A 24,149-nucleotide genomic window follows, 5' to 3' on the forward strand; every position below is an offset into this window, starting at 1 on the left:
AAAGAACTGTGTTTTTTTAAGGAAGCTACAATTTAGCTAAGGATACTAAAAAAACCCTTCCCTTGATCCTATCATCCCCTCAAGCTATCATATTCTATCTTTTGTCCTATATATATAGTCTCTAGAAAACAGCTGCCTACATTCATTGCCCTTACTTTCTCACTTCCTTCTCATTCCTAAACCCCTTGTAATCTGACTCATGACCCCACTTGACTGAAACTGGTCTATCCAAGGACACTAATAATCTCTTTATTATTATATCCAAGGGCCTTTTCTCAGTCCTCATCCTTCTTGAACTCTCTGAAGCATTTGGCACTGTTGACTACTTCATTCTTCTTAAACTTCTCTACTATCTATTTTCCTGAAATTACTCAAGGATTTCTTCCTACTGGTCTGACTGATTCTTCACAGTCTTCTCTATAGGCAATGATGAATTCTTGTTTTTCTCCCTATATGAGGGTATAACCCAAGATTCGTTCTCTCTCTCGTTCTCTCTCTATCGTTCTCTCTCTCTCGTTCTCTCTCTCTCTCTCTCTCTCTCTCTCTCTCTCTCTCTCTCTCTCTCTCTCTCTCTCTCTGTCTTTCTCTGGCTCTGTCTCCATCTGTCTCTCTCTATCTCTTCTTTCCTTTCCTGAATTAAATTTTATTTGGGGTGTCATGTGTTTGTATGTGTGTATATGTGTGAATAATGCTGAAGAGAAAATAAAATTGAATTAGAAAAAAAAAGATTTTTAAGAGAAAAAGAAAAAAGTGATGTTGAAGGGAATTAAGACCATATAATATAAGGAACTATTCAGGGAACTAGCAAAATTTAGCCTGGAAAAAGTAGACTTAGGGATGATAAGCTCTGTGAAGTGGAAGGGAGGAAGACGATGTGTCCTGCTTGTTCCCAGAGGGCAGAACTAGAAGAAAAATGGGTAGAAATTATAGGAAGGCAGATCTTCAAAGGGTCACAGATTTAGAGATGGAAGGAAATTCAGAAAGCATATAGTCTAACTATTACCCCATAGTCCTGTGAGTTCCTGAGACCCAGAAAGAAGCGACCACTACATGGTCCCATGAAGAGTCAAAAATAGGGCTGAGATTTTTACTCAGGTCCTCTGACTCCAAATTCTTTCCACCACACAAAGTTAATTTCATTGGCTCCCTTATACTGACTAGATATGAGGAAAACCTTAATACTAAAACATTATCCAAGACCAATCAAATATTGTCCAAAAGTAGAATGGACTGTCTTTGGAGGTGAGTTTCCCTTCACTAGAGATAATCAAAGCAGGAGCTAGATGATTACTATTCAGGAGCCTCTAGAAAAAGAATTCATGTTTCAGGAAGGAACTGAACTGGGTGACTTTTAAGGGTTTTTTCCCACTTTGATTCACATTCTATGATACCTAAAAACCGAGAATTTCATACACATTTACATATATACATCCAAAACATTTGCATTCATATGGGAGGAGGAGAGTCACAAATTATTCAAATTGTACATACCACAAACCTCCAAAGTATTCCTCTCTAGCTGAGTGACCCTGAACAAGTCACTCATCTCCCATTGCCTAGTCCTTATCACTGTTCTGCCCTGGAACTAAAATATAGTATTGATTCTAAGATGAAAAGAAAGGGTTTAAAAAATTGTAAACCACTCAAATAAAACAATACCTATTTTAATGTACCATATGTTCAATGGGATGTGTACATGGCATAGCTACACTGATGGGAAATAGAGCTGAGCAGTCAGCTCATAAGGTTTATTTCTTTTCTTTTCTGCATATATGACCCATTCACTAAAGTCAGCATTCTTGGCTTTTTGAGAGAAATCTCAGTAGGCTTCTCTAATCAGATGGTTCTCTAGGACATTTAAAATGGCATACTTTAAGGATCTATAATTTCACAGGCATGAGTTCTTCCTCTACCAATGGGGATCACAATTACCATGCACCCCCATAGACACATCTTATGGTCTTTTAATTGATCATATAGTGGGCAAAACTCTTGTAATGAGCTTTTCACACCTAGTTAGAATGGTGCTCAGATGATAGACATACTGCTTTTCATCAGGTGTGTGTGTGGATGCATATGGATACATACCTAAAGCTTTTCCTTCTGGTGGAACCTGCCAGAGACTTGGTTCTACTCATATAGTCTCTAAGAGCCTCCAATATTACCTACTTATTTCCATGAAAAGATAAGTCAAGATCAAAGTGGACATAATGAAATGTAGTTTTGAAGTCACTGATTTCAATTTGAATTTGATCATTCCCTTAAAATAAAGGAACGTCTTAAAAATAAAACTTCTCAAGTCTCTACTGCAAGATCAAACTCCCATTCAATGACATGGAAAACCACAAGTTTACCAAATTCTTCCTACACACACACACACACACACACACACACACACACACACACACACACACACACAATGTGTGTGAAAGCTGTGTGAGACTCAACCTAAAAGTCACATAGGAAAGTTCCCAGGGGAAAGATCATTGGCTCTGGATTCAAATCCTGCCTCTAATGTTTGCCACCTATGGGAGTTTGAGAAACTAAGTTTAGGTAACCTAATCTCAGTCCTCTCATCAGTTGGACTAGAAAGCCTCTGAAGTCCCTTCTATCTCTAGAGCTATGCTTATTCCTATTTCCAGACAAGCACACTGAATATGCTTTGACTTTTTAAAGAGAATATAGCTTAAACTCCAAAAGACAAAAACTTGCTTAAGACTCTTAAAAATTCTTAGCATGTTATGGGTTATTAATGAAGCAAAGAATGTTAGATGGGGCGATTGGTGGCAAAATGGATAGAAAATGCTGTGCTTAGAGTAAGGAAGAACTGAGTTCAAATCCAGCTTTACAGTGATAAGATTGTGACTCTGGGCAAGTTGCTTAATCCTGTTTGCCTCAGTTTCCTCATCTGTGAAATGAGCTGAAGAAGGAAATGGTACTCTAGTATCTTTGCCAAGAAAACCCCAAATGGAGTCAAGAAGAGTCAACTGAACCCCGCCCAAAATGTCAGACCTTAAAGAGCATATAGTCTTATCTTTTCATTTTTCAAACATGAAAACTGAGACTCCATGAGAAGTGATTTGGCTGAGGTCACACAGCCAACTAATGAAAGAGAACTAGACCCTCGACATTCTGACTCTTAAGTTCCATGCTCTGCTTACTATGCCACTCCTCTTCTGACCATTCTAAGTCCGAACCTCAAAATCTACAGAGGAAAGCTTTCTCTCAGTTTATTTGTAACAAGAATATTTAATCCTCCAGGACATCAACAGGATGAATAACGACAATCATTTATGCTTTTATATCACTTTAGAGTTATGTACAAGCACTTTAAATTCATGGATCCATTTAAGCCTGGGGACCAGAAGGTTAACTAGGGCAGGGCAATCTGAACTTTAACCAGGTGAAATGTTATGCTTCCTCCTCACAGTGGTACAGAGATTGTGGTTTTCATGCCACATCATTGCTGGAGGCCAAAAGAAAGGAGATGGACCTTAGGAAACGGAAAGAGAACAAAGGCTGGTCAAAGCCAAGGGAAGCAAAGAAGGCATGGACCATCACCCCTAGCAGAGTCTGTGTCCCTTTGGAGATTGGGGAAGGTGATAAAGATAGGCCTGAGAGAAGGAGTGCCTAGGAAAGGGTAAGGAAATAGGATTGTGGGTTAGCAAAGATTGGAGGAAAAGGGGGAAGGGTTTGGTACTTTCTCATCTATATCTCAACATGGTTGGTAGGCAGTCCCAAGAGAAGATAAGGGATCGGGATTAAAAGCTACTGGAAATTAGGAAGGAGGGATTTTGGATTGTCCTCTATATGGTTACTGACCAGTATTTCCAGTTTGTCTTCTATGCCAACCTCTTCTCCCGAAGAGTTTTTGCTTCATGTGAAAAAAATTCCTGCTTATCTCTATGCGTGCAGCTACTCTGTGAGGCTGACTGGGATGTATTATTTTATTCATTCTATAGACAAGTAGGATTGAGGGCAGATTCAAAGCTATGTCTTCCTACACCAAGTCTAATATTCCTTCCAACATGCTTACTGCACTTCGAATCTTTGCAAAGTATCCCTAGGTCCCTAGGAATTCTCTATTTGGGCAGAACAACAATCCCTAATTTTCCAATGCTTTCTTTAGGTGCCCAAAATGACCAGAACTGGCAGTCACTGAGGTTATCAATACTATTTCAATAACTCTCTGATTCACTTGTAAGTTCCATTTCCAAAGCCAATCCAACAAGTATTTAAAGGCATTTATATGCCAGATAGTATACTAAGCACTAGAGATACAAAGAGAAAAGCAAAATTATCCCTGCCTTTAAGGAGCTTACATTCTTTAAAGTGAAACAATGTGCACCCAGGTAAGCAAATACAAAAGCCATGCCAAGGAAATACAAAGTATGTGTGGGCAGCAAACTAAAATACGGAGGGAGCCAGAAGAGGTCTCCTAGAAGTAGTGGCACCTGAACTGAGCCTGGAAGGAAAAGAGGGGAATCTAGGAGAGGGGGTATGGAGGCAGAGAGAAACCTTTACTTCTCTCTTGGCAAAAGTGACTCTATCTTTAAAATAGACCCCTTTATGGCATAAAATGAAGTCATGTCTACTCCCCTGGGTTTGAGTTTTACATCCACTGCTTTCTGCTTGCAGAATTTTTTTATAATAGGTTCTTATCATTTCCAATGTCCTTATCACTGCAATGAACAAGCCTCTAAGAAGTTAAAAAATCATATCTGAGAACTGCGCTCTCTGTCTTTATCTCTCCTTGTATGGAATACCGTCACCATGTACTTAGTAACAATTTGAGATTCAGTATCTCTCTCTCTCTCTCTCTCTCTCTCTCACTCACACACACACACACACACACACACACACACACACACACACACACACGGGTTAGAAANCACACACACACACACACACACACACACACACACACACACACACACACACACATGCGGGTTAGAAAAAGCTTGTAATCAGAGTTCACTTGATTTATAGTGGAAACAATGAATCAAACAGCCTCTCCTACCATGGTTTATACTAATAATCCAAATAAAGCTTCTATATGACTGGCACCCTCAAAATTCTGAGTCGTGTTTTCCCCAAGACAATGAAGATTCTAGACATGGAAGCACCTGTGCAAAGCATTTACTGAGCACTAGTGGGCAGGAGATAGAATGCTTTGTAAAGTAACATTTAGTAGATTAGTTTATCTAGAAAAAAAAGTACATGGAGGAGACTAATGTGGAATTGGGCTGGAAAGATGGGTTGGTGCTACACTGTGAAGGACTTTAAATAGCAAACAGTTTAGTCTATATTTTTTTCTGAATGGTAACTGGGAATCACTAATGCTTCCTGAACAGGGCAGTGGCATGGATAGTCCTGTGATTAAGGGACAACAATTTGGTAACTGTGTGGAAGATGGATTAGATGAAGGGGAAAGAGACTGGATTCGGGGAGACCAATTCATTAGGTTGCTACTACAATAATCCAACTTAACGACAGTAAGTAGGTGCCTGAACTAGGTGACTATGGTTCCAAGTACAGAAAAGAAGTCAGAAGTAAGAGATGTTGATATAGAACCAACAAGACTTAGAAGTTGGTTGGATGGGGAGAGAAGATAATAATATTAATAATTATAATAATAATAACTAGCATTTATATAGAGCTTTAAGGTTTTCAAAACATTTACAAATATTATCTCATTTGAACCTCACAAAAATCCTGGGAAGCAGGTGCTAGTATTATCCTTATTTAACAGATGTGGAAACTGAGGCAGACATGAAGTTAAATTATTTTCCTAGGATAACACACCTATAAAATATCTGAGGCAGTATTTGAACTCAGGTCTTCCTGACTCCAGATCCAGTGCTTTATCCACCATGTCACCTAGATGGCTCTAGAAGAGTGAAAGAAGATACCTAGATTGGGAACCTGGGTGACTAGAAAAATAATGTTCTAGGCAAGCTAGTAATAACTTTAGGTTGTGAAAAAGATAATGAGTTCTGTTATAGCCTTTTAAAAAAACCTTACCTTCTGTCTTAGAATCAATATTAAATATCAGTTCCAAGACAGAAGAATGGTAAGGTCTAGGTAGTAATTAGAGTTAAGTGACTTGCCCAGGGTCACACAGAGAGTAAGTGTCTGATTTAATCTCAGAATCTCCCATCTTTAGGCCTGGCACTCTATCCACTGAGCCACTTAACTGCCCCTGTTGTCAACTTTTTGAGTTTTTTAATGCCTATGGCACATTCAGAAGGAGATATCAAGGGGGAGGGGGAAGAGATTTAGGAGAATTTGCATCAAATTGAACCCATGGGAATGAATGAAGTTCCCAAGTGAGAAGCTATAACAAGAGAACAAGAGCCCAGAACAGAACCCTGGTTACCTCCATAACAAAGGAATGGGATATGAATGATTGTCCAGGGCTGTATACTCAGAAGGATCAGGCAGACCCTTCCAGGCTGGGAAGAGAACCAAGAGCCATGCCATGAAAACTCAGGGAGGAGAAAGTATCTAAGAAGAGATAGGGATCAAGTTTCAAAAGCTGCAAAAGTCAAGAAGGATGAGAACTGAGAAAAGGTCACTGAAAAGAGTAGTTAAGAGATCAAAACCAGTGAGATTGGAAGGCAAACTATAACAGGGCGATAAATGAGTGGAAGATGAGTATGTGGAAGAAAGTGGAGATAGTATCTTTAAGGAATTTAACTGCATAAGTAAGGAGAGATATGGAACAATATTGGTGAAGTATAGAGCCGGGTTTGAGCCAATGATAGAGGAAGAAGCTCGTTTCCTTCCCCATATCCAGAGTACTCATTGATGTATCAACCAATGAAAAGGAGCAAAACACACACACACACACACACACACACACACACACACACACAAGAGCAATCTTAGGACTCAGAACCAAAGGATCAAAGTTTGAACACTCATTCTGCTACTTTTTATTTGGGGCAAGTTACAACCCTCTCTGAGCCTTAGTTTCCTCAACTGAAAATTAGAGATCTGGTTTTAGATCATTGTCTCCAGGTTCTCTTTGAGCTCTAACTCCTATGATATTTCCACTATGTATAAAATTTAAAATAATTCATCTCTAATAAACATAACTGATGACTAATAAAACATGGACAGCTTTTTGAAGATGGCTTTCCAGGTGGTTGCTCAATTAATACAAACTCAAGATCCAACATGTTAGAGTGGTTAGAGGGCCAGCCTTAAGAGTCAAAAACATCTGGGTTCAAGGCCTGCCTTAAACACACACTAGCTGTGTGACCATAGAACATAATTCTCAGTGCCTCAGGCAGCTTTCTAATACTCCAAATTAGAGACCAGTGGCCGATTTGTATTCCTTGAGAGAGATCCCACACCAAGGAGTTCCCCCTTTTGTTGAATTCATTGATCTAGGACAAAAAAAAAGTACAAATTCATGAGCCTCTCTAGCAGGAAGTCCCATTCATTCATGTTTTGCTGGCTACTTACAGCATGTACATAATGACACCTATGCTCCAGATGTCACACTGTTGGCTATAGTCCTGGGCTTTGATCACTTCAGGCGCTGCCAAGCAAGCAGAAAACAATAATATTAATAATGCAAAAAATGATTGAAAGGCTTAAACACAGAGCATGAAGGATGCATGAATGGAGTGTCAGTGATCCTCCTGACAACAAGAACCAGCAGCAGATGTTTTAAATGAATAATGCACAGACCCTAAAAATCCATGTGGAGGTGCCTTCCTTTCTATCACTTGAGATGATGACACAAACTGAGTAAATGGGATTTGATTTTTCTTTGTAACTGGTCAAAAGTGATTCATCAAACTCTACATGCTCTTCGTGAACCAGTTCAATTCTACATTAACTCCTACTCTCAAATCTCTTGCTCCCATGTCCTCTTTTCACTCATATCTTGTGAACGTCAACCCTGTATTATTCCTGCCACCTGCCTCCTCTGCTTCTACTCATATGCTGCAAAGCCAGAGATCTTTACATACCCTAGCTAACCGGGACCCTACATATTTGCTATCTAATCTCATAGGGGCTTTTACTGGCCATGATAGTACTTGTACTCCTTCCTAATTGATTCACCATCCTCTTCTACACATTGGATGTCCCAAACTTTCCTTTCCTCAAGCCTAATATGCCAAACTTCTAAGGGGAAAAATCTATACCCTCATTTTTGTTTCTATTTCTCCTCTCACTTATTTCTCATTCTTGGGTAATTTGGCTTTTGAACTAATCATTGAACTGGAAGTTCTCTCTCCAAAGTTACCAAGGGCATCTGAACTTTTTAAAACCTTTTTTTAAAAAACTCCTTACCTATTAAGGGCTAGGTAACTTGGATTAAATGACTTGCTCAGGATCACACAGCTAGGAAGTATCTGAGGCCAGATTTTAATCCAGGTCCTCCTGTGCTACATAGCTGCCACACCAAGGACATCTTAATTGCCAAACTGCCACACCAAGGACATCTTAATTGCCAAATCTATCGGCCATTTCTCAGTCTTCACTCTTATTTGCTTCTCTGCAACATCTGATACAACTGACCATTTTTTCCTCCCAGATATTCTTTTATTTTTAAACCCTTACCTTCCGTCTTGGAGTCAATACTGTATATTGGCTCCAAGGCAGAAGAGTGGTAAGGGTAGGCAATGGGGGTCAAGTGACTTGCCCAGGGTCACACAGCTGGGAAGTGTCTGAGGCCAGACTTGAACCTAGGACCTCCGGTCTCTAGGCCTGGCTCTCAATCCACTAAGCTACCCCCCACCTCCCAGATATTCTTTCCTCCTCTATTGGTTCTACTTCTACCTTTCTCAGATTCCTTTGCTGGTTTCTCAACTTCACCATGCTTCCCAACTGTGCATATTCCCCAAGGCTCTGCCTGGAGTACCTTCTCTCTCCATACTTTCATTTAGTGACCTCATCAATTCTCCAGGATTTAATTATTGCTTCTACATGGAAGATTCTCAAGTCCATATGTTGAATCCATCTCTCTTTGAGTGTTAGTTCTGCAGCAACTGCCTCCTGGACATTTCCAATTGGATGCCTCCCAGATGTCTCACACTTACCAGGTCCATAACAGGTCTCATCTTTCCTTCAAAACCTGTCCTTCTGAAATTTACTCTCTCAAGGACATCATCATATTCGGTCACCCAAGTTCACATGTTGGTGTTATTGATTCCTCATACTCATTTACCTTCCATATATAATCCATAGCCAAATCTTGTCATTTCTCTATTCATAACATCTCTCACACATGCCTTCTTTTCTCCACCCACTACTCTAGAGTTCAGGTTCTAATCACCTCACATCTGGACCACGGAAATGAGTTCCCAAATGACCTTGGAGCATCCTGTTTTCCCCACTCCAATCCATCCTCCACATAGCAGCCAAACTGATTCTTAAAGTTCAGTTCTGATTATGTCAGGCTCCTTCCCTTCTCTCTATCAATAATATACTTAATAAATTCCAGTAGCTCCCTATTGTCTTAGGATCAGACATACTTATCTGCTTGGTATTTAAAACCCTTCACAATCTAATCTGAACATACTTGCATTACTCTCTTCCACAGACTCTGTGGTTCATTTCCATCTCCTATCTCCATGCCTATGTACTGGTCACCTTACCTTCATTCCCTCCCACATATCCAGAATTAACTCTACCCCTGCCTTGTAGAATTCCCAGTTCCTGTCCAGATTGAAGTTGAGCTAAACCTTCTAAATGAAACCTTTTCTGAGCCTTGTAATCAATCCATAGTGCCTTCTTACTTAATCCTACCTATATCAGGAAGATTAATCTTGAGGTCAAATCACTTCATCCTGTTTGTCTCAGTTTTCCTCTCTGGGAAATGAGCTGAAGAAGGAAATGGCAAACCACCCCAGTATCTTTGCCAAGAAAACTCCTGGTGGGATCACAAAGAATCAGACACAACTGAAAATGGCTAAACAACAACAATAAACCTAAATTAGCTTTGTTATTTATTTTGTTTGTATCTTCACATGTATGTGGTGTTTCCCTCTCTAAAAGGAAACTTTATGTATGAAAACTGAATTTACAGCTATTCAGATATTTTTTATCAAAGGAATATTTTGTTTGTCATTCATTCATTCACTCATTCATTATTCATTTGTTCACTGAAGTATTATGCAACTGTGCTTTGTTTTGAATAGAATTAATTTGTGAACACCAACTTTATGAATTCAGACACTTATCAAAAGTCTGTTCTTTACTTTTAATTTTCTATACTACTTATACATTGTTAGCTCATTTGGTCCTTGCAACATCTCTGCAAAGTAGACAGAGGCAAGTATTAATGTCCCCATTTTATGGATGAGAAAACTATGGCAAACAGAGCTCCAGTGACATATATGGTTACATGGCTCAGAATTGTAGGATGCTAGAACTAGAAGGAACCTTTTAGAGGTCTCTATGAGTTGAGAATAGATTATCTTCAACGTCTCATTCAGCTAAAAAGTTCCATGATTCTATGTAGGAGAAAACAGAGACCCAGAGGGGTCAAAGGACTTGCCTAAGGTCACATAGCTACATTGTATGAGAGCTGATACTGGAACCTAGTCAGAGTCAATAACAGAGTGGTTGCCAACAACTCCAGCGCCTTAGTCTTGACTTAGAGCTTGTTGCTTTTAAAAACAAAAGCATCTCTATCCTCTTTTTAGAATGTAAGTTCCTTGAAAGCAAAGGCTGTTTTCACTTTTGTCTTTGTATCCCCAGTGCCCAGGAGGGTCCTGGCACAATGTAGGTGCTTAATGAATATCGGGTTGATTAATTGCCTATAGACATGCAAGAAAACAAAGTTATGTTTCTCATAAAAATAATTAAGTGCCACTATTTATTATTAAAAGAACCAGACCCTCTAGCCCATTGAGTGGATCTCCTGTGGAGGAGCTATAGGAAGATTTGAATAAACATGGTATGGGATGAAACAGCATGAATGGGAGGCAATCTGTTATAGTGGGTGAGATCACAGCTTCTCCACATATGGAAGTACATATATTATAGAAATTTTCTATCAGAGTTTTCTCTGTTGCCTCACTGTACCTTAACATGGGCTTTTGCATTCGATTTAATTCAATTAAAAACAGTCTATATGAAAGACTGAAATGAAAACTTCCTGCTTTCTGGGAGCCGCCCCTTTTTCCTGGAGAGCACAAACAAGTAAAAGATAAGGCAATGTTGGATAACGTGGGAAGAGAGAGAGTGCTTACTCTGGAGAGAGAAAATAAGCAAAGACTTCCTGAAGAGGTGGATGGCACATGAGATAAAACTTGAAAGGAGCTGGGAGTGTTAGTGACTCTGGATGGAAAGTCTCCAGAAAAGGACTCTGTTTGTTAGCTGAGGACCTGCCTCATTAAGATGCTCAATACCCAAAGACTAGCACTGGAGAGCAAACTTCTCCAGCCATCTCAAAGATGGTCTGAAGCAGTGAGTCCCAAAGTGGGCACTACTGCCCCCTGGGGGGATGCTGCAGTGATCCAGGGGGGTGGTGATGACCACAGGTACATTTATCTTTCCTATTAATTGCTATTAAAATAAAAAAAATTAATTTCCAGGGGGCTAAGTAATATTTTTTTCTGGAAAGGGGGCAGTAGGCCAAAAAAGTTTGGGAACCACTGGTCTGAAGTATGGACAGGCTGTGAGTGACGTAAGTGGAGGGAGGACTCACACTCACAAAACACAGATCCTGGAAGTACTGAAGTATTATGCAGCTGTGCTCTACTTTGAATAGACTCAATATATGAACATTGACTTTGCAGATTCAGACATTTATCAAAGGTCTATTCTTTACTTTTACTTTTTATATAACTTTTTACACTTTTTGATCATTTGGTTCTTGAAGTAGACAGGGCCAACATTAATGTTCCCATCTTACAGATGAGACCACTGTAGTCTACAGAGCTACAAAAACATATATGGTCGCATGGCTCAGGACTGAAGGACACTAGAGCTTAGAAAAGACCTTTAGAAATCTTTTGAGTTTGAAGGGTGAGCTTGGTGGATTGGTGGATAGAGTGACCTGAATTCAAATGTGACCTGAGACACTTACTAGCTGTATGACCGAGGGAAATTCACTTAACCTTGTTTGCCTCAGTTTCCTCAACTATAAAATGTGCTGGAGAAATAAAGAAAGAGGTACTCCAATACCTCTGTCAAGATAACCCTAAATGGGATTACAGAAAGTTAGACACGACTGAAACAACTGAACAACAACAATATGAGTTTGGTAAAGATTATCTCCAACGTCTTCTACAGATAAAAATTCTATGATTCTACCTATGACAGGGGTCCAAAGGCTAGCCTAAAGTCCTACAACTATTAAATATTAGAGCTGGAACTGAACTCAGGCTAAGTCAATGACAGAGTAAGTTCCAAAAACCATGAGATATCTTTACTCTTAATTCAGCAATTATTGATTTATAAACAAAAGGATCCATAAGAAAATCCCTTTAAAAGCCATTTCCCAAACAAAATGCGATTTAATCAAATAAGTTTTAAAAAAAAAACTCTTCCCTTCTGTCTTAGAATCAATATTAAGAGTTGGTTCCAAGGTAGAAGAGCAGTAAGGGGTAGGCCTTTGGGTTTAGGGGGCTTTCCCTAGATCACACAGCTAGGAAGTGTTTGAAATTAGACTTGAACCCAGGACCTCCCATCTCTAGGCCTGGCTCTCTAGCCACTGAGTTCCCAAGTAAGATTTTAAGGAATATATCGCCTGCTTAAAATGAGGCACACCTGTAAAACCAACTTTCAATTATCTCAGCTAAAGAGCAGAGCAGTATCATAAACAAGTCTCCCACAATACAAAAAGATATACTCTAGGTGACTGAGACTCAGTCTGCATATACACATGCACCTTTTAAGAAACAATTAACAAGAATAAAAATAGACTGACAATAAAAATAGCTCATACTTAGGTGATGCTTTAAGGTATTGGTGTTCAGTTGTTTCAGTCATGTCCAGCGCTTTATGGCCCACTGGAGGTTTTCTTGGCAAAGATACTGGAGTGGTTTGCCATTTCTTTCTCCAGCACATTTTATAAATGAGGAAACTGAGGCAAACAGGGTTAAGTGACTTACCCGCAGCCACAAAGCTAGTATTTGAAGTCAGATTTGAACTCATATCTCCCTAACTCCCCACACAGTCCACAACTATGCCACCTTTTTATCCTCTTTAATGTATACAAAATGCCAATACAATTAGCTCATCTGACCCTTACAATGACCAAATCACCTAGATGAATGAACTGGGATTCAATGTATGGGAAATACCTTGCCTAAGGATACCTAAAGACAACATATATGCAATAACTCAAGGTTTACAAAGTGTTTTAGTATTATTTCATTTAATCCTTATGACAAACTTATAATATTGGTATTGTGGGTATTATTATCCCTATTTTATAGAACATGGTCACATGGTTAGTTCAGAGTCAGAGATGCTACTGGGAGCCAGATTTCTCCCAACTCTATGCCCAACGTTTTCCTAAATACTATACTGTATCTCTAAGGTCAGTTCTATTTTTCTTCCTTACTCTTCTTTTGGTGGCAGAGTAGAGAAAATAGACAAAAGGAGACAGGAAAAAGGAGAAGGAGGTAAGAATGAGTATAATGACAAAGGTAATACCCAGTTCCAAATATTTAAACACTGGTAAATAATTGCTTTTAAGGGGGGAAAGGGTTGGTAAGACTATTATATTTTTAAGAATCCCCTTTATAAACTTTCCATTTCAAAACATTAAATATTCCTGTTTATATATGTACCAATCTACCCACCTATGTCAAGTTCTAGTATGGCTCTCCAAACTAATGTTCTTTATATTTATACAGCAAGGATCCAGATATAAATGACTTACCCAGGGTCAAACAGCTAGGAAGTGTCTGAGGCCAAATCATATGCCTAATTCTTAAAATGGGGATGATGGATCTCTTGAGATCCATATGTAGGATTAATTAATTAGTCTACTAAGGCTAAATGAGAAACAGATTAACAGTCTCAGGGTTAAAAGGGACCTAAAATTATCTTTTCCAATACCTGCAGTGCCATCATTGGTTTTGCAGTAGGAATTAGGTTGAGCCCAAGACATAAATGTGTTCAGGAAAGTCATTGATTTTGTCTTTCTAGCTTCTCTATTTCTTCCAAGGGTACCACCATCATTTTAATTACCTAGGTTTGCAACCTTGAAGTCACTGTTACTCTCCCTCGGCAGTTTAGAGACAATCAATTGTCAAGCTTACCAGTTCTACTGCCTAACCTCTATTTGAATCCATCCTCTTCTCTCCACCATTGTTCAAAACATCTCACATAGACTAGTGAAATAGCTTTAGAACTGGTCTCTCTCCTTACTACTACTGGTCATGAAACTCCCATCTGCTCAATGAGAAGGCCACCAGTGCCTTCTCAAAATTAGGTTGTATTTACTTTGTATATACTTTTATGTGTACTTATCATACACGATTTGTTTCCCAATAAAATATAAGCTTCTTTTAAAAAAATTATTTATTTTAAATATTTTTCCATGTTTACATGATTCATTTTCTTTCCTTCCCCTCTTCCCCCCCCTCCCAGAGCCAGCAAGCAATTCCACTGGGTTGTCACTTGAAACTTTGTCACTTGAAAACTACTTCCATATTATTCATTTTTGCTACAGCGTGATTTTTTTAAAGCCTAAGCCCCACATCACGTACCTATATATATATATATATGTGTGTGTGTGTGTGTGTGATAAGTGATGTCAATGTCATATGTTCTTCTTTTACATTTCAATTCCCATTGTTCTCTCACTGGATGTGGATCACATTCTTTCCCATAAGTCCTTTAGGAGTGTCCTGGCTTGTTGCATTGCTAAAAGCAGCAAAGTCCATTACATTGGATTGTTCCACAATGTTTTACTTTCTGTGTACAATGTTCCTCTGGTTCTGCTCATTTCACTCTGTATCAGTTCACTGAGGTTCTCCCAGTTCACATGGAAAGCCTCCAGATCATCAATCTTTACAGCCCAATAGTATTCCATCACCATCATATACCACAGTTATTTCAGCCATCCCCCAATCGAAGGACACTCCTTCATTTTCCATTTTTTTTGCTACCACAAAGACCGTGGCTATGAATATTTTTGTACAAGTATTTTTCCTTATTATCTTTGGGGTTGTAAGAGGGAAATAGGTTTGAAGCATTTTGGAAGCTTAGAAAGATAATCAATTCTTGCAGGGTACAAACCCAGTAATGGTATTGCTGGAGCAAAGAGTTTGCATTCTTTTAAAGTCCTTTGTGTATAATTCCAAATTACCTTCCAGAATGGCTGGATTAATTCACAACTCTACCAAAAATGCATTAGTGTCCTGATTTTGCCACAACCCCTCCAATATTTACTATTTTCCTTTACTGTCATATTGGCCAATCTGCTAGGAGTGAGGTGGTACCTCAGCGTTGTTTTGATTTGCATTTCTCTAATTACGAGAGATTTAGAACACTTTTTCATGTGCTTGTTGATAGTTTTGATTTCTTTATCTGAAATGGCCTATTCATGCCTCTTAACAATTTGTCAATTGGAGAATGGCTTGATTTTTTGCACAATTGACTTAGCTCCTTATTCATTTGAGAAATCTTGTTGTCAGAGGCTTTTTTCTAAAATTTTTTTCCGGTTTGTTAATTTCCTTATAATTTTGGTTGCATTGGTTTTGTTTGTACAGAAACTTTTTAACTTAATATAATCAAAATTATTCATTTTGAATTTTGTAGGGTTCTCTATCTCCTGCTTGGTTTTAAATTCCTTCCTTTCCCATAGATCTGACAGATATACTATTCTCTGTTCACCTAATTTGTTTATGATTTCCCTCTTTATACTTAAGTCATTTACCCACTCAGAGTTAATCTTGGTATAAGGTGTAAGATGCTGATCTAAACCTAATTTCTCCCATATTGTTTTCCAATTTTCCCAGCAGTTTTTGTCAAATAGTGGATTCTTGACCCAAAAGCTGGAATCGTTGGGTTTACCAAACACTATCTTACTACTGTCATTTACTCAAAATCTATTCCATTGATCCACCCTTCTATCTCTAAGCCAGTAGCATAATGTTTTGATGATCACTGCTTTATAGTATACTTTGAGATCTGGTAAAGCTAAGACTCCATCTTTCACATTTTTTTCATTTTTCCATTGATATTCTTGATCTTTTGTTCTTCCAGATGAACTTTGTAATCATTTTTTCTAATTCTATGAAAAAATGTTTTGGTAGTTTCAAAGGTATAGCACTGAATAAGTAAATTAATTTAGGTAATATTGTCATTTTTATTATATTAGTTTGTCCTATCCATGAACAATTGAGGTTTTCCAATTGTTTAGATCTAGTTTTATTTGAGTGAAGAAGTGTTTTGTAGTTATGTTCATATAATTCCTGAATTTGTCTTGGCAAATAGATTCCCAGGTATTTTATTTGGTCTAGAGTAATTTTAAATGGAGTTTCTTTCTAGCTCTTGCTGCTGGGTTTTGTTGGAAACATAGAAATGCTGATGATTTATGTGGGCTTATTTTGTACCCTTCAACTTTGCTAAAGTTATTGATTATTTCTACAAGTTTTTTAGTTGATTTTCTGGAATTCTCTAGGTATACCATCATATCATCTTCAAAGAGTGATAGTTTAGTTTCCTCATTGCCTACTTTAATCCCTTCAGTTTCTTTTTCTTATCTAATTGCTACTGCTAGCATTTCTAGTACAATATTAAATAGTAATAGTGATAATGGGCATCCCTGTTTTACTCCTGATTTTATTGGGAAGGCATCTAACTTGTCCCCACTGCAGAGGATAGTTGCTAATGATTTTATTTTATTTTTATTTTTTAAAACATTTATTAATATTTATTTTTTAGAAAAGTTAACATGGTTACATAATTCATACTCTTACTTTCCCCTTCCCCCCCACCCCGAGCTCCACCCCCCATGGCTGATGTGTATTTTCACTGGTTTTAACATGTATCATTGATCAAGACCTATTTCCAAACTGTTGATAGTTGCATTGGTGTGGTAGTTTCGAGGCTACATCCCCAATCATGTCTGCCTCAACTCATGTGTTCAAGCAGTTGTTTTTCTTCTGTTTCCACTCCTGTAGTTCTTCCTCTGAATATGGGTAGCATTCTTTTCTATAAGTCCCTCAGAATTGTCTTGGGTCATTGCATTGCTGCTAGTACAGAAGTCCATTATATTCTATTTTATCACAGTATATTGGTCTCTGTGTACAATGTTCTTCTGGCTCTGCTCCTTTTGCTCTGCATCAATTCCTGGAGGTCTTTCCAGTTCACATGGAATTCCTCCAGTTTATTATTCCTTTGAGCACAATGGTATTCCATCACCAGCATATACCACAATTTGTTCAGCCATTCCACAATTGAAGGACATACCCTTATTTTCCAGGTTTTTGCCACCACAAAAAGTGCAGCTATAAATATTTTCATACAAGTCTGTTTGTTTATTATCTCTTTCAGGTACAAACCCAACAATGGTATGGCTGGATCAAAAGGCAGGCATTCTTTTATAGCCCTTCAAGCATAGTTCCAAATTGCCATGCAGAATGGTTGGATCAGTTCACAACTCCACCAACAATGCATTAATGTCCCAGTTTTGCCACATCTCCTCCAGCATTTATTACTCTCCCCTTCTTTCATTTTAGCCAATCTGCTAGGTGTGAGGTGATATCTCAGAGTTGTTTTGATTTGCATTTCTCTAATTACTAGAGATTTAGAATACTTTTTCATGTGCTTATTGATACTTTTGATTTCTTTTTCTGAAAATTGCTTATTCATGTCTCTTGCCCATTTATCGATTAGGGAATGGCTTGATTTTTTTAAAATTTTTTAAACATTTATTAATATTCATTTTTAACATGGTTACATGATTCATGCTCCTACTTTCCCCTTCACCCACCACAATCCCCCCACCCATGGCCGACGTACATTTCCACTGGTTTTAACATGTGTCATTGATCAAGACCTATTACCAAATTGTTCTAAGTTGCATTGGTGTGGTAGTTTCGAGTGTACATCCCCAATCATGTCCACATCAACCCATGTGTTCAAGCAGTTGTTTTTCTTCTGTGTTTCCTCTCCTGTAGTTCTTCCTCTGAATGTGGGTAGCATTCTTTACCATAAATCCCTCAGAACTGTCCTGTGTCATTGCTTTCTGCTGGTACAGAAGACCATTGCATTCAATTTTACCATAGTATATCAGTCTCTGGGTACAATGTTCTTCTGGCTCTGTTCCTTTCACTCTGAAACAATTCCTGGAGGTCTTTCCAGTTCACATGGAATTCCTCCAGTTTATTATTCCTTTGAGCGCAATAGTATTCCATCACCAGTATATACCACAGTTTGTTCAGCCATTCCCCAATTGAAGGACATACCCTCCTTTTCCAGTTCTTTGCCACCACAAAAAGCGCAGCTATAAATATTTTCATACAAGTGTGTTTATCTATGATCTCTTTCGGGTACAAACCCAATAATGGTATGGCTGGATCAAAGGGCAGGCATTCTTTTATAGCTCTTTGAGCAAAGCTCCAAATTGCCAGGCAGAATGGTTGGATCAGTTCACAACTCCACCAACAATGCATTAATGTCCCACTTTTGCCACATCCACTCCAGCATTCATTACTCTCCCTTTCTTTCATTTTAGCCAATCTGCTAGGTGTGAGGTGATATCTCACAGTTGTTTTGATTTGCATTTCTCTGATTATTAGAGATTTAGAACACTTTCTCATGTGCTTATTGATAGTTTTGATTTCTTTATCTGAAAATTGCCTATTCATGTCTCTTGCCCATTTATCGATTAGGGAATGGCTTGATTTTTTATACAATTGGTTTAACTCCTTGTATATTTGAGTAATTAGACCCCTGTCAGAGTTTTTTGTTATAAAGATTTTTTCCCAATTTGTTGTTTCCCTTCTGATTTTGGCTACATTGTTTTTGTTTATACAAAAGCTTTTTAGTTTGATATAATCAAAATCATTTATTTTACATTTTGTAATTTTCTCTAACTCTTGCTTGATTTCATAATCTTTCCTTTTCCAGAGATCTGACAAGTAAACTATTCTATGTTCATTTAACTTATTTATAGTTTCCCTCTTTATATTCAAGTCATTCACCTATTCTGAATTAGGATAAATTACCAAAATATCAAGATAGGTGTAGGGTGTGAGATGTTGATCTAAACCTAATCTCTCCCATATTGTTTTCCAAATTTCCCAAAAGATTTTGTCAAATAGTAGATTTTTGTCCCAAAAGTTGGGCTCTTTGTGTTTATCATACACTGTCTTGCTGATGTCATTAACCCCAAGTCTATTCCACTGATTCTCCCTTCTGTCTCTTAGCCAGTACCATATGGTTTTGATGACTACTGCTTTATAACACAGTTTAATGTCTGGTACTGCTAGGCCCACTTCCTTCACATTTTTTTCATTATTTCCCTTGATATTCTTGATCTTTTGTTATTCCACATGAACTTTGTTATAGTTTTTCCTAATTCAGTAAAAAAGTTTTTTGGTAGTTTGATAGGTATGGCACTAAATAGGTAAATTAATCTGGGTAGAATGGTCATTTTTATTATGTTAGCTCATCCTACCCATGAGCGATCAATGTTTTTCCAATTGTTTAGATCTAGTTTTAATTGTTTGGAAAGTGTTTTGTAGTTGTTTTCGTATAATTCCTGTGTTTGTTTGGGTAGATAAATTCCTAAGTATTTTATATTGTCTAGAGTGATTTTAAATGGTGTTTCTATTTCTACCTCTTGCTGCTGTGATGTGTTGGAAATATATAGAAATGCTGATGATTTATGTGCATTTATTTTGTATCCTGCAACTTTGCTAAAGTTGTTGATTATTTTTACAAGCTTCTTAGTTGATTCTCTAGGATTTTTTAAGTAGACCATCATCATCTGCAAAGAGTGATAGCTTAGTCTCCTCCTTGCCTATTTTGATACCTTCAATTTCTTTTTCTTCTCTAATTGCAACTGCTAGTGTTTCTAGTACTATGTTGAATAATAGAGGTGATAATGGGCATCCTTGTTTTACTCCTGATCTTATTGGGAAGGCTTCTAATTTATTCCCATTGCATATGATGTTTGTTGATGGTTTTAGGTATATACTGTTTATTATTTTTAGGAAAGGTCCTTCTATTCCTATACTTTTCAGTGTTTTCAATAGGAATGAATGCTGTATTTTTTCAAAGGCTTTTTCAGCATCTATTGAGATGATCATGTGATTTTTGTTTGTTAGACTGTTGATATGGTCAATTATGTGGATGGTTTTCTTAATTTTGAACCATCCTTGCATTCCTGGTATAAATCCCACCTGATCATGGTGGATGATCCTCTTGAACTTGCTGGAGTCTCTGCTAGTATTCTATTTAAAATTTTCACATCTATGTTCATTAGGGAGATTGGTCTGTAGTTTTCTTTCTCTGTTTTTGGTCTACCTGGCTTTGGAATCAGCACCATATTTGTGTCATAAAAGGAATTTGGTAGGACTCCTTCTTTGCTTATTATATCAAATGATTTGTATAGTATTGGGATTAGTTGCTCTTTGAATGTCTGATAGAATTCACTTGTGAATCCATCAGGCCCTGGCGATTTTTTCTTAGGGAGTTCTTTGATGGCTCGTTCAATATTTTTTCTGATATGGGATTATTTAGGTATTCTATTTCTTCTGCTGTTAATCTAGGCAATTTATATTTTTGTAAATATTCATCCATAAGTCCTAAATTGTTATATTTATTACCATATAATTGGGCAAAATAGTTTTTAATGATTGCCTTAATTTCCCCTTCATTAAAGGTGATGTCTCCCTTTTCATCTTTGATACTGTCAATTTGGTTTTCTTCTTTCCTTTTATAAATTAGATTGACCAGTACTTTGTCTATTTTATCTGTTTTTTTCAAAATACCAGCTTCTAGTCTTATTTATTAATTCAATAGTTCTTTTACTTTCGATTTTATTAATTTCTCCCTTGATCTTTAGTATTTCTAATTTAGTTTTCATCTGGGAATTTTTAATTTGCTCTCTTTCTAATTTTTTAATTTGCATGCCCAATTCATTAATCTCTGCCCTCCCTAATTTGTTAATATATGCACTCAAGGATATAAATTTCCCCCCGAGTACTGCCTTGACTGCATCCCACAGAGTTTGGTAGGATGTCTCATCATTGTCATTCTCTTCAATGAAATTGTTGATTGTTTCTATGATTTCTTCTTTAACTAGCTGATTTGGAGAATCATATTATTTAATTTCCAATTGTTTTTTGATTTTCCTGTCCAGGTGCCCTTACTAATTATTATTTTTATTGCATTATGATCTGAGAAGGTTACATTTATCATTTCTGCTCTTTTGCATTTGTTTGCAATGTTTCTATGCCTTATTACATGGTCAATCTTTGTGAATGTACCATGTGTACCTGAAAAGAAGGTGTATTCCTTTTTGTTCCTATTTATTTTTCTCCACATATCTATTAAATCTAATTTTTCTAGGACTTCATTCATCTCTCTTACCTCTTTCTTATTTATTTTTTGGTTTGATTTATCTAGATCTGAAAGAGGAATATTTAGATCCCCCACTAATATGGTTTTACCATCTATTTCCTTCTTGAGATCTGCCAGTTTCTCTTTTACGAATCTGGTTGCTATGCCATTTGGTGCATACATATTGAGCAATGTTATTTCTTCATTGTCTATACTGCCTTTAATCAGGATGTAAATGACCTTCCCTGTCTTTTTTAATCATATCTATTTTTACTTTGGCTTTTTCAGAAATCATAATTGCCACTCCTGCCTTCTTTTTCTCATTTGAGGCCCAAAGGATTTTGCTCAAGCCCTTTACCTTAAACCTGTATATGTCTACCCTCCTCATATGTGTTTTTTGTAGACAACATATGGTAGGATTTTGGTTTCTAATCCACTCTGCTATTTGCTTCCTTTTTATGGGTGAGTTCATCCCATTCACATTCAGAGTTATAATTATCAGTTGTGTATTCGCCGTGATTTTGGTATCCTCTCCTAGTTCTACCCCTGTGCTCAGGATCTGTGTCTGCGCTCAGGGTCTGTGTTCAAATTCCGCACGTTCTTTAGCCTCTTAGGGTCTTAAGTCTTGCTGCTCTCAGCAGCTACCTGACCCCAGGTAGCTGCCAAGGACTTAATGCATGCCCCAAACTTGCTCTAACTCTTGTGTGCTGGCTTTGGGACTGTAAGTGGTGTGGGGTGGGGGAGGGGGTTGCTCAGCTCGCGTTTTAGTGAGAGCCGTTTCACCCCTTTATAGCATGGAAATGCCCCAATTCCACATATCTCCAATGCTGGGCCCTGTTGTGGGGTCCCTTTGTTCCTCTGGATTTGTTTTTATGTCTTCTTGAGGAGTCCTATATGTTTTTGTTAGGAGAGTTAAGCAGCTGCTTAAGATGCTGCCATCTTAACCAGGAAGTTGTTGCTGATGATTTTAAATAAATACTGTTTATTATTTTAAGGAAAGGCCCTTCTTTTCCTATACTTTATAGTGTTTGCAATATGAATGTGTGTTCCATTTTGTCAAAGGCTTTTTCTGCATCTATTGAGATAATCATGTGATTTCTATTAGTTTGGTTGTTTATATGGTCAATTATGTGGATGGTTGTCTTAATATTAAGCCATCCTTGTATTCCTGGTATAAATCCCACCTGGTCATAGTGAATAGTCCTTGTGATAACTTCCTGTAGCCTTTTAACTAGTGTTTTATTTAATATTTTTTCATCTATATTCATTAAGGATACTGTATATAGTTTTCTTTCTCTGATTTTGGTCTTCCTGGCTTGAGAATCAATAACATATTTGTATCATAAAAATAATTTGGTAAGATCCCTTCCTTGCCTATTTCATCAAATAGTCTGTAGAATATTGGTATTAATTGATCTTTAAATATTTGATAGAATTCACTTGTGAATCCATCTGGCCCTGGTGATTTTTTTCTTAAGGAGTTCTTTGATAGCTTGTTCAATTTCTTTTTCTGACATGAGATTATTTAAGTATTCTATTTCCTCTTCTGTTAATCTTGGCAATTTATATTTTTGTAAATATTCATCCATTTCACATAGACTGCCATATTTATTGCCATATAATTTGGCAAAATAGTTCTTAATAATTACCTCAATTTCCTCTTTATTAGAGGTAAGATCATCCTCATTTATGATACTGTTAATTTGGTTCTCTTCTTTCTTTTTCTTAATTAGAAATAACCAATATTTTATCTGTTTCATTTGTTTTTTTCAAAATACCAGGTCCTAGATTTATTTATTAGTTCAATAGTTCTTTTCCTTTCAATTTTATTAATTTCTCCTTTGATTTTTAGAATTTTCAATTTGGTCTTAATCTGAGGATTTTAATTTGTTCTTTTTCTAGTTTTTTTAGTTGCATGTTTGTTAATCTCCTCTTTCTCTTTTTTGTTAATATGGACACTCAGTGATATAAATTTTATCCTAAGTCCTACTTTTGCAGTATCTCGAAAATTTTAATATGGTGTTTCCTCATTGTCATTCTCTTCGATGAAATAACTGTTTCTATGATTTGTTCTTTAACCGACCAGTTTGGGAGAATAAGATTATTTAATTTCCAATTAATTTTTGATTTGCCTTTCCATGTACTCTTACCAAATATAATTTTTATTGCATTGTAATCTGAAAAGGTTGCATTTATTATTTCTCCTTTTCTTCATTTCTTTGCAAAGATTTTATGCCCTAGTACATGGTCAGTCTTTGTAAATGTACCATGTGCTGCTGAAAAGAAGGTATATTCCTTTTTATCCCTATTTACTTCTCTCCATATATCTATTAACTCTAATTTTTTTTAAGATTTCATTCACATCTCTTACTTCTTTCTTATTTTTTGGTTTGATTTATCTTGATCTGACAGAGGAAGGTTGAGATCTCCCACTAGCATAATTTTACTATCTATTTTCCTCCTTAATTTCCAATACTTTCTCCTTTTAAAAATATGGATGCTATACCATTTGGTGCATACATGTCAAGTACTGATATTTCTTTATTGTCTATACTGTCTTTTATCAGGATGTAATTACCTTCCCTATCTCTTTTAATCAGATCTATTTTTGCTTTGGCTTTGTTAGATATCATGATAGTGATTACTGC

General features: G+C 37.1%; 1 protein-coding gene across 1 annotated transcript in view; it reads right to left on the reverse strand.

The window, feature by feature from the left end:
* The window catches only part of STK33 (serine/threonine kinase 33), a 217,884-nt gene that overhangs the window by 39,621 nt on the left and 154,114 nt on the right, over positions 1-24,149 (reverse strand). The window contains exon 9 of the mRNA XM_044682102.1: positions 7,474-7,549. Within this exon, the coding sequence (XP_044538037.1) occupies positions 7,474-7,549 (76 nt within the window). The remainder of the gene's footprint in view (positions 1-7,473; positions 7,550-24,149) is intronic.

Source organism: Gracilinanus agilis, chromosome 6 (genome assembly GCF_016433145.1).
Source record: "Gracilinanus agilis isolate LMUSP501 chromosome 6, AgileGrace, whole genome shotgun sequence".
NCBI lineage: Eukaryota > Metazoa > Chordata > Mammalia > Didelphimorphia > Didelphidae > Gracilinanus > Gracilinanus agilis.